General features: G+C 39.3%; 1 protein-coding gene across 1 annotated transcript; it reads right to left on the minus strand.

Annotated features, from left to right (window-relative positions):
- Nucleotides 1-240: 240 nt before the first annotated feature.
- Nucleotides 241-11,749, minus strand: LOC103539977 (sulfotransferase 1C4). Its single transcript, XM_008506452.2, has 7 exons — nt 11,196-11,749; nt 7,783-7,908; nt 6,426-6,523; nt 5,760-5,886; nt 5,456-5,550; nt 2,506-2,686; nt 241-1,563 (listed from the first exon to the last, which is right to left on the minus strand). The coding sequence occupies exons 1-7, from the start codon at nt 11,347-11,349 to the stop codon at nt 1,448-1,450; spliced, it is 897 nt and encodes a 298-aa protein (XP_008504674.1). The 5' UTR covers nt 11,350-11,749; the 3' UTR covers nt 241-1,447.
- Between the last annotated feature and the right edge of the window lie 228 nt (nt 11,750-11,977).

Raw genomic sequence — 11,977 nt, forward strand, 5'->3', positions numbered from 1 at the left:
GGCTAGTAGCTACTGTATTGGACAGCACAGCTAAAGCTGAAAGCCATTATAAGGACTACTTAGAATATAAAAAGTTAGCTTTTTAGGGTTTCCTTGACTGATATATTCTTTCAGTTACTTATTTTTGAGCATGTTATATTCTGTTTGGTATGCAATAAAGTATATAGCAATGTCCCTATCTTGGAAAAAAAAAATAAACCAATGAAAATTTAAATAAGCACAAGAGAGACAATATAGACATACAAGAGATATCATAATGTACTTTAATCTTAATCACAAAAGAATTATGCCTAGTAAAGAGGACTTCAGAACAGCAAATGGTCTCTTCAGGTTGCAGTATTTGTAGGAGGAACGAGAGGGTTTATATGTTATATGTTTTGGATAGGTAGAAAGGAGAGGAAATTTCAAGTGAAGACATGGTGAAAAGAAAGCTAATAGGGTAGGAACCTGCATGATGTGTTCAGGGCTCAGAGAGTAGGCTAATTTGCTGAAGTATGGAGGTGGTTTGGAACATGAAATAAAGCTCTAAGATAAGATCAACCATATTATATGGTTATAGCTGCCTTTGAATTGATGGCTAAAAAGTTTGGGATCTGTCTGTCAGACAGTTAAAATTCAGAATCATTGAAGGATTTTGAGCTAAAGAGAAATAGAATGAGAGTCTTGTTTTAGGAAAAAGAACCTTGGCAGATGTGTGATGAACAGAGAAATGAGCTAGGTAGCTTACACTAGTGTAAGAAAGAGGCAAAAGGTTTCTGAACCAGAAGAGTGGCTTTAGAAATGAGACTTTGTAGAAGTAAAACTGATATATATTGCTGACAGATTAGAATATGATTGTGGAGGCACTGGAGGGACGTGAGTTAAGATGTGATCCCAGCATTGGCCGGGGGTGGGAGAGCAGTCTAGTCAAACATATAGGCTATCAGGAGAGATGGGGATAGCTGTGTTACAGTAGGAACCCTGAAGTGAAGTGGAAAGTTTCGTGAGGAAACAGTCCTTTGATGGTTACTTGGCTACCAAGAAATTGCTGGAGGAAATAGCCACTACTTACACATTTTAGTGCTGCATTTAAAAATTAGCTGGAACTAACACTTAATCTGAAAGCTTTAGTGTATTCTTATGTGAGGACTGAAGCATTTTTAATATGTGAACAAGCCCGTGATCTGTAGAAAACTTAGATATAATGATAATTAGCAATAATGCCTTGGTCGTAACAAGTACTTTATTGACCCTCTCTCCTTCCACATTGCCATCCTGCTCCCAATCTCCACTTTGCCCAACCTCTGCTAGCTCTATAGTTTTTTTTTCAGAGTGAACAAAAGCAAGCAATAAAAATCTAGTCTGAGAACCTAAATCCAATAGCCTGTGGTCTAGGTAATAAACTTTTATTGATTATTAGCCAATAAATTGGGTAATCAATTAAAAAACTTTTGGCTCTTTTTCTTCCTTACTGGAATTGGAAGTGGAAAGTTAGACTGGTGTCAGCCATTTTCTTCTTGTAGTCTTCATCAAATCTCTCATTCTGAGCCACAGTAAAGTGATTCTTCCAGTCTCCAACTGCCCCTGAAACAGTCATGTGGGAGAGTCAGTAGCTGTTGGAGGAATTTGTATTTCTTTAATCTTCTGTTTCTCTGTGATGATTTCTACTCCATCTTCCAGGAGGGGAAGAATTGGACAAAGCATTTCTCTTGCAAGACTGTCACTTCCTCACCCAGAAGGGAAGAAGAATTTCTTGTCTGATATTTGGGACAGGGAAAGCCTGTTACCCACATTTATGGGTGAAGTGGGCCGACCACATTAAAACAGTAGGCCCTAGGGGCTTTCTTATCTATTTCTCCTGCCCTCTTGCACATCAGAGCATGGTAGGTACTCATGCCCATAGCTTCCATGCTATAGACAGACCAAGAAGAGACTGTTTGGAGGAGGACTCAAGGTATAGTTTTGAAGAAGATAAAAAAAATGAAGATCCCCTAAATTTTCCAATGGCAATCCCCATTACCCTTCTGCAGATTGCTTTTTCTCTGTAGTACTTTCCATCATCCATTATCCTGTGTATTCTTGTTTAATTTGCTGATGGCTGGAATATAATTTCTATGAGGGCAAGAATTTGTGGGTTTTGTTCACTGCTCTGAACATTACCTAGAACAGTGGCTGGCACATAGTAGCCACTCAATAACTATTTTTGAATGACTGAATCTAACTGATAGCATTGAGCCCTCTATAAAATGGATTCTTTGCTCCTTCTGAATTAATTCTGTGCGTTTGCACCTTATCAGCCAGAACTCTGGAAGGAAAGTGGGGATAGGGATTGGATTTAGACACCAAACCACACTCTCCAACTTGGCTAAATATTGTTTTCGTTTCATCTGTGATTTCTTAAATACTTTTCCCAGAATCATTCATTATAGATCTTATTTTTCTTAGTCATAGAAAGGAAAACTCCCCAAAGACTCTGAAATATTGGACAATTCTTTTAAGATTATGACCAAAAGAAAATATAAAAACCTTTTCTCATGAATGGAGAAATAGAGTGGTTCATGATTTCAGTAGGAATCGATGAATAGTTTGCCATTGGATTCTGCTTCATAACATCAAATGAAGTGTGATGGAGAATTTTTTCCAGAACTTTATCATCTAGATTCCTTCCAATAAATTCTGCCAGCTTCCGGAATTCATGCTTTGGGTTCTGTGATCAGAGTCAAAAGAAAAGTGAAAATTTGATATAAAATAATTAGTTTAAAAAGAATATTGAAGTGAATTAATAATAGTAATCAGTAACATGTCATGAGTTAAAATTAAAAGAAAATTTTCTCTCACAAATTTTCAGAAATGACTCATTTTAACATGGTGACCCATATTATTCTCTTTTTATTAATTGAAATTATTAATCTTTTCCTGCTCTAACATGGAAATATCAACTGAGTAGTGTTAGTGAAACATTCACCACACAGTGACATGCAATACATGGAGAGTGTTTCCCCAAGGGAATGTGTCAAGAGTTATGTCCAAATGTCCCGCTCAAGTCAGTCATGGGAGGGGTCTTGGTCAGCTAAATGCCTAATAAGGAGAGTCCACAGACTAATGATAAACACAAAGACATTACAGAAGCATAGAGGCAGATGATTTAAGACCTGACCAAAAGGAGCCTGTCTCCTGCTTCTGACATTGATAGAAATGTCCTCAGACCATTGCAGTGGTGGCAGTAAGTGGTGGCAGGAGGATGGGAGAGAACTTTTTTGCATCCATGAGGCACTCATGGCTCCCATGGCTAGTAACTCTTGTGCCCAGCATGTCTAGGTGTTTAGGTGTATCTGATAGGAGCTCACTTCCAACATAGCCACTGTCTCCTCATCCGAGGGACACATAACCCTGGGAGGCTGTGGCTCTAGGAGTGGTGGGTGAGGGAAAGTGGAAAGGTTTATCTTGACAACTGTGTCTTCTGCTTTAAAATGGGCTTCTCCTTTAAAAGCTTGGATGTCAAAAGTGCTTAATTTAATCGGCTTCAGCCAAACTAGGCATCAACAAGAGTGCTGAGAACTATGAGCTTTGAGTGACTACAGTCAGGTGACATTCCAGAACATGATCACAGAAATATTTAAAAGGATTTTAGGAACTCTTAGATTAGACTGCCTGTTTCAGTAAAGCTTCTTCCTGGCATTCATAATATGTTAGTATCTATCCCAACAAAAGTGTGCCATTTCTAGGGACATATCCTCACTTCGACACTGCCAGCATACGCTTGGTGGGAAAGCATCACCTACAGGGGAGTTTTCTTATTCTGAGTTTAATAGCAGTCTTTCTTCTTTGGCCCCTTTGACTTGTCGCATCTACGCATAAGAGAGGGAACCTCTTCCCTTATAGTATATAACTCCGTGCCATAATGTTCCTTAATTGAGTATCTCTATCTGGAATTCTGGGATTCGATAACTCTCTGAACTAAAATAGTGCGTATATCTCAAATGTTCTTCCTCAGGACATGGGCAATGAGAGTCTCCTTTTGTATGCTTTCCTCCCATTTAGTTTTTTGGTGCCCTCTTCCGTGTCTCAACACTTTTGTAACAAGTAAACACAAAGAAGGAGGGAATTTTATATGATAACTGTGTAGGTTCTGATAGTTGTTTAATTATGGTTCTGAGAATCCTAGAAATGTAATGATTTATCTGTTTAAAAAAGCTGTAGAGGAATTTAACCTGCCTCCCCACCCTGCACTCCTTGATACAGAGAACAGATTGGTGGTTGCCAGATGTGGCGGGGGGGGGGGTGGTGGATGAAATGGGTGAAGGTGGTCAAAGGTACAAACTTTCAGTTATAAAATAAATAAGTCCTGGGGTTGTAATGTACAGCATGGTAACTATAGTTAATAATACTGTATTATATATTTGAAAATTGCTAAGAGAGTAGATCTTAAAAGTTCTCATCACAAGAAAAAAAATTTTGTAACTATGTGTGGTGAGGGATGTTAATGAGACTTATTGTGGTGATCATTTATCAATATATACAAATGTCAAATCATCATGTTGTACATCCGAAACTAATATAATGTTATATGTCAATTATATCTCAATTAAAAAAACATAGAAAAATGATTCTGTTTCTTTTGATATTTTGTAGAAACATCTGGATAAGGCCCAGCAGTGATTGAACCTAAGAGAAGTGCATCTAAACTAATGTGGACGTGAATCCCCTAGGAATTTTGTAAAACTATGCATTCTGACTTAGCAGGCCTGGTGTGGGCTCTGAGGGTCTGTGAAGCACCTTTTGAGTACCACTGCCTTCAATTACAAATTCAAGAACAGAGACTAATTCCTTATAGATTCTGTATTTAGTGGAGTCACAGAAAAGTACTGAGTAGATTATCGTTTACAACAAACTCCTACGAACATCATCTCCGTCCTTATAACAGATCTGGGCAGAGCATGTATTGCCATCTCCTTGTTGCATTTAAGGAAACTAAGTAAGTCTCTGAGATGTTAAGAGTCCTTACCAACAATAATTGCCATAAGCAGTAAGGCCAAAACTTGAATTCAAGAATTTTGACTCTCAATCATTAGCATTTTCCATTACACCCTAATTTCTTAAACTGTTTCTTGAAACTATGATCTTCCTCAAGAACTAATGAAGAAAACCAAAATGTGCTGGAAATTCTTTTCCCTTCTAAATGCAATTTTAAAATAGACATGGAAGGGGAAAAAAAGGTATCACTAGTATTTTGCCATCATTTGCCTATATGGAAAAGATGTACCATGCCCCAGAGCACCAGGAAGTTTCAGATGAAACTATGTGATGCATAAACTCATGATATCCCATGTGCACTTTGATGCTTGGACAGCTGTAGCCAATGAAATGCAGTATTTTCTTTTCCCTGTTTCAATCTGTGAGTCTCTTATGGGGTCCATACATTATGGCTTAAATGTTTTATGGTCAAATGAGAACATTAGATGTCATTGCCCCTCACCTTCTTCATGTCCTCATAGAAGAGGTAGAGTATGCGGTGCTGATCTTTGGCTTCCCACCATCCTTTCACGTGGTCATACCAAGAACCCCAGCACACTGCAAAAAGGGATGAGAAATAGAGCGATGAATCACAGAAGCTCAGCCAACAAATGTACCGCTGAAAGGAGAACTAGAGAGAGGGAGAATGGATGATTACTTCACATTAAAGAAAGGCAGAGCCCCTGCTGTTCTAAGGAAATAATTCTTTCTTTTTAGAGTGTTTGAGGATTTTGAGAAAGGAAGGAAACAAAGTTGAATTCTCTCACCTTTCCCAGTCAGAAAACTCTCAAAATACTCTTCCCAGGTTCCTGGAGCAGGAAGTGCTTTATTCATTCTTTGGAAATGGTAATAAGACACCATATTATCTTTGGGGTTTCTTGCTACATAGATTATCTGGGAATGGTGGGAGGAGGGGAAGAAGGAAAAACAGGATTAGACCTATGTGGAGTTTGCCCAGACAAGTTATGTTAGAATGCATCCATTCCATACAGATGAACTTTTCTCTTGGCTGCATTCTTGTGATCTTGGCTTTTGTGGGAGACCAAAAGGATTCACATCACTTTGCATATTGATTACTGTGAAGAGGTGGACTCTTTTTTTTCTTTAAAGAAGTGAAGTTTTTTGTTTTTTTTTTAAAGATTTTATTTTTCCTTTTTCTCCCCAAAGACCCTTGGTACATAGTTGTATATTTTGGTTGTAGATCCTTCTAGTTGTGGCATGTGGGACACCACCTCAACGTGGCCTGATGAGCGGTGCCATGTCTGTGCCCAGGCTCCAAACCAGCGAAACCCTGGGCCGCTGCAGCGGAGTGCGCGAACTTAAAAACTCGGCCACGGGGCCAGCCCCGAAGTGAAATGTTTTAAGAGGAAATTGAGAAGACCACTCTAAGGTCGTACTAAATAGTGCAACTCTGAATTCCCTTTGCTCCTTACCTTACAGTTTTTCTCTAGGAAGGATGGTGGAAGCAATTGGATGGGAAGATGCGTTTTCAGGGTCCGTGGTGAGGGCATTGTATTAGCTTGTTCCAAACCTGTAAAATTGATTTTTGATCACTTTCTGCTTTTTTTTTCTATTTGCTTCAAAATCTTGCTGCTTCCATTATTACTACCTTAGGAACAATTGAACAATTTGAGGCAGTTATAAGAACACTATAACTGTCTGTAGATCTGATCTGACAGACTATGTCTAGCCTATGAGTGAACTTTTTGGCTAGAACAATTTTTTAAGTGTAACAAATAACCAACAAATATATAAGAACCTAAAAAACTCAAACCCTTCCACCATGAAATTATCTTACTGAGGCTCTTCTTTGTGGAGTAAAATTAATTTCTAACTGGAGAATCAAAACTTAACTTATTTTTATATAAACAGTAACTCTGAAGCTGGTCGAGAGTTAGCCATTAATGACTAAGTAGCTAAGAACTAAACTTTTTTTCCTTTTCACAATTACTGATTACAGCTTTTAGCTGTTTAACCCATCCATTGTTAACTGTGCTGGTTAGGCAATATGCTATCTGACTCCCACTAGGTTCCTATAGATAACATGTCCCTGGAGCCTGGGTCACCATGGTAATGGGTGTTTGAGCTGCATTTCAGGAATTAGAACTCCTTGTCCACTTCAGGCTGGTTGAGACCACCAGATCATCAATGGGGCCTGCGGAGATGTCCAATAGGCGACCTTTGATGTCAAGAGGCTAAAAACTCCACCCTCAGATCATGCTAATGCCGCCATTTTGTGAACATGGGTCCTGTGAAGAGGCATGAAGTCTGACTACACTTGCCCAGATCATCAATGACCTCACCTCACCTCCAATCACCTCTCTCTGCATTTCAGACCACCTTGCCCCCCATCCCATAAATATCCCTGAGTCCCTATTTTCGGGGAAGCAAATTTGGGGCTCATGTTCTCGCTTCCTTGCATGGCTGCCTTGTGAGTAAACTCTCTGCTGCAAACTTGTCATCTCGGTGTTTGGCTTTCTGGGCAGTGGGTAAAAACGAACCTGGTTTGGTAACAATCCATTGTTGTCACCAATGAAGTAACAATAATTTAACTATGTATGGCCAGACATAGTTAAAAAAAGATGAAATCACAAAATTCATCAATAATTGTTTGAATGCCTAGATTTTTATTTTTTTAGTTTTTCAAAGTGGTTGTATTAATTCTTTCGTCTTTTCTTTGATTTTTTGTTTTCAGCTTGAATACCTACAATTTTGAGAGGGCTAATTGATAGTAAAAATCCTAAGTGTAATTTTAGGACTGTAGTCACCTGTGGGCTATTCCATACTCACCAAATCCTATGGATGGGATTATCCATTCGATGAAAGGAAATCGTACATGAGTAGGTGCTCGTTGACTTTTGTCAACATCACCTTCATTTTGTATTAAGTCCACTATCTCCTGAGTCCATGTTGTCCCTTATTCCACATGTAAGATAAAGATGCATAGATGTTTAGTATACTACGTTCCTTAAAATATGATCATACCTGTTAGAACATCTGTGTGAATTTTAAACCTAGGTCTATAATTGATTTCAGAAAACATCATTCTTTACATCTTGTGGTATCATAATATGAATTTTTATACAAAGACTGCGATTTGGAGTGGACATTAGATTGATAAATATGCAGTTCATTTTTTTCTGTCACAACCATTAATTTGGATTATTAACCTATTGACTTAGCTGCATTGTTCTTAAGAAAGGCAGAATGAAAAGTCTTTCTCACCAGATTGTGATTGCATGTGAGTAATCACTGTGTGGTTTTCAAACTCTGTTTCCCAAGCACATGGCATGGGCTGCCACTTAGGAAGCACTTAACATATGTTGGCTGAATAAACGACCAAATGGTTAGCGCCTGGTTTTGATACTGATCAAGACTTAGTATCCATTTTCACCCTTTTCTCTATTTTCCCCTTATCCTAGGGGCTGAAAGGCTAAGAAAGTGCATTCCCTAGACTCCTTTGCCACTAAGATTCCGAATGCTGTTTTGATTCTGCCAGTGAAATGCATTAGCTTGAGATTTGGAAGGCAGAAGGGAGGTAGAGGTCATCCTTCCTGAGGTAGTGACAGATGATGGTAGCTTCAACAGAATTTTACAGAGGCCATTCCACATCCTGCTGCTCAGTGCCTTGAACCCAAGAAGTTGCATCCCCATTGCCACTACTGCCACTGGAAGAAGGGCCTCTGTCCCCCACCTTCATTTGGTTTCTGAATGCTGCCTGACCTCGACTGATATAGCATCTATGAACTGTATCTTCATCCTTTGATGAAGACCTGTTGTACCAGATAGTCTCACGAAATCTGTGCTGGAAAGATGTTTGATAATTTTAGGATGGCTCTCTGGAATACTGGATCTGGGCTGATCTTTCCTATATTCTTTGACATCACCTCTCATTATAGACCCCATTGCTCATATTCTCAACTTAGTGCTTTTAGATCTACAAGAAGGGTAGAGGTTAGAAAACAATGACAAAAATTAATTTTATATCCTAGATGAGTTGGTTTCTAATATTTTCTGGCACCAACTCTTTCATTACAGGATAAAGGACCAATATTTCAAATATTCAAAGAAAGTTGGAGCCATTTTTACTAGTTTTGTGTGTTTACTCTGAATTTATAGCCATAGGTTAACTAACATTGAAACTGGCAGAGAGTTAGCCATTGATGATTAAGTAGCTAGGAACTAAAGTTTTTTTCCCTTTTTGCAATTACTGATTATAGCTTTTAGCTGTTTAACCTGCCTATTGTTAACTGTGCTGTTTAGGCAATAGCTATCTGACTCCCACTAGGTTCCTGTAGATAACATCTCCCTAGAGCCTGGGTCACCATGGTAATGGGTGTTTGAGCTGTTTATCAGGAATTAGAGCCCCTTGTCCTCTTCAGGCTGGTTGAGACCACCAACTCATCAACTGGGTCTGTGCAGATGTCCGATAGGTGACCTTTGACATCAAGAGGCTAAAAACTCCACCCTCAGATCATGCTAATGCCGCCACTCTGTGAACATGGGTCCTATGAAGAGGCATGAAGTCTGACTACACTTGCCCAGATCATCAGTGACCTCCCCTCTCCTCACCTCCAATCACCTCTCTCTGCATTTCAGACCACCTTGCCCCCCATCCCATAAATACCCCTGAGTCTCTATTTTTGGGGAAGCAAATTTGAGGCTCATGCTCTCACTTCCTCATGTGGCTGCCTTGTGATTAAACTCTCTCTCTGCTGCAATCTCGTCGTCTCGGTGTTTGGCTTTCTGGGTGGTGGGAAAAAATGAACCTGGTTGGGTAACAACATTGGGGCAGGCTGAAGTGCCCCTAGAGGTTCAGGGGTAGGGGGAGTGACTTCTCAGTTCATCCTCTAGAGGTCAGTGATTTTACCATATATTTTTTTCTTGGTTCATTCACAGAGTATTATTATAATATATTTAAAATTTAAGTGAAAACTGTGTTTTCATCTATGATTGCTTATTCTTCCCTCTAATAGATATAGCCTTTATTAATGTATGAGGTTTTAATGTATTACATTAGCTGGCAAGCATTTTATTTTTTGAGTGCGTTAGTTGCATTACTCAAGCTCCACTAACCCTAACCCATGAAAACCCTAAATGAACCAAATCTTAATGTTCACATTTGGCAGGTGGATAAAAGATTAATTATTATACATGGTACTGAAATGATGATACTAAAGTAGAGTAGTAGATGAAATTAAGGCAGTGAGACATGATCCTCACCAGTGGTTACTTCTAAAAATTCACATTTAGAAAAATTTAATCCTGAATAGATTCATGATGAGTAAGATTGGAAAATCAGGACCAGTATGAAACTGATGGACAAATAAGCATCTAAGGCCCCCATCTGCGTGCAGAGTCTCTTATTAGGATCATTAGAGATAAGGACATAAGAGGAGATTGAACACACAATCTCAGAAAATGCTTAGGTTTAGATTTTTTGGGGGGTGTGTATGTATGTTTGTGTGTCTGTGTGTGTGTAACAGGAGTTATTGACAAGGAGCTTGATTTTGCGAAGAGAAAATGTATACACAATTTGGGTGTGAATTGAATACTGTATTTTTAGTATATATGTAGATATGCACAATTATCTGTAGAGAGCTATTTCTCCTGCTCACCCCAAAATTTCACGATGCAGTAGCTGGCCTCAAGTTAGTCTTACAGCAACTTTGCTAAACTGATTATGGAGACAAGGAAGTAGATTGACAACATACCATGAGGGAAGGTGGGAATCAAAAGAGTAGTTCTCAGACCTTGAGCTGGGAGACTTTTTAGGGCTTCTGAGGGCTGCTGAGGTGAAAGCAGCATTTTAGAACCAAAGTTCCCCTAAGTCTTCCCCAGATCAGCCTCTTTTTAGCTCACAGACACAAAACAACTTTTTACAAGATCTGCAATAAGAGCCTGCATTGGGAACAAATAAATCAACAAGTCTGGTTTTTCTGTTCTTAGCTGTTTGAGTCACTCTCTTCTGAGGAAGTAAAAAAGATATGTATATCACAGGAAGAATTAAATTCTCAAAGTTTGTAGGTTATTTTAATTTTGTGAGTGTGTAGTTTCAGTGTCAGTTTCTGCAAGTGATCTGTCTTAGTTGTATCATTCTGCACAGTAAACAGTTTTCCACTCAAACCCAGATCAACTTATCTCTATTAATCTATTTTTCCCACTTGCCTGCCTAACTCTTTTTTACCTTCCCTTCCACATACCTGCTTTAGGATAGGTAGAAATAAGCAGATCATCAGGCTTGGCTTGGAAGTTCCAGACCTGATCCCAGATGTCACAAGTGGGTGTGGGTTGAAGAATTCCCTTCACATAGTCGACAGTTAGGCGCTCTGTTCCATCAAATTTCAAATCTCCCATTTTGTTCTGTTCCAGATAAAATGTTACCTTTCAGTCAGCACAAAGCTGCATTCTTGAGATCCTGCAGACAATGCAAAATGCCTCTCCTGGGGCAGCCTGGTGATGGCTGACAATCAAAGGGAAGGGTGGCTACAGGCCTGCTGGCCCACGTTCCAGGGAACTGGGAACTGTTGTTTAACACTTGGTGTGCAAGTGCAAGTGTTTTCCTAATGAGCTCCAGCCTCCTCCCCAGAGGGCTGTGATGTAATGGCTGAGGCACTCACAGATCCTGGCTCATGTTTATGTTTGGTTCTCCTCTTCTATATAAGTTTAACAAGGTAGTGCCATCTTGCTTATATTTCTCATCTTTGCGTTTGTGGGAGACTGGAATTGGCCACCCCAATATATGGCTCTTTGGCATGAGGATTATTTTGGGCTGGTTACTTTTAAAAACTGCAGACATGAGAGAAACTCTGAAAAGCAGAAGTTACCCTTTGTTGAGAGACATTTACATTTGTAAGGGAAATCTCCATCTGTAAAGGTGTCTCCCTCTTTGTACCAGGAAGGAGGAGGGATGACCTTATCTCTAGGAACTCTTATCAATGCAGAAGGCAAGGACGCAAGTCTGCATAATAACATTACTCTTGTT

Source organism: Equus przewalskii, chromosome 14 (assembly GCF_037783145.1).
Source record: "Equus przewalskii isolate Varuska chromosome 14, EquPr2, whole genome shotgun sequence".
Lineage (NCBI taxonomy): Eukaryota > Metazoa > Chordata > Mammalia > Perissodactyla > Equidae > Equus > Equus przewalskii.

Coding starts and splice junctions, on each gene's coding strand:
- LOC103539977 (XM_008506452.2), bottom strand. CDS start 11,349: ATGGGAGATTTGAAATTTGATGGAACAGAGCGCCTAACTGTCGACTAT. Junction 6,524..7,782: donor AATCCCATCCATAGGATTTG/GTGAGTATGGAA, acceptor TCAATTTTACAG/GTTTGGAACAAGCTAATACA. Junction 5,887..6,425: donor TCCTAGAGAAAAACTGTAAG/GTAAGGAGCAAA, acceptor CACCATTCCCAG/ATAATCTATGTAGCAAGAAA.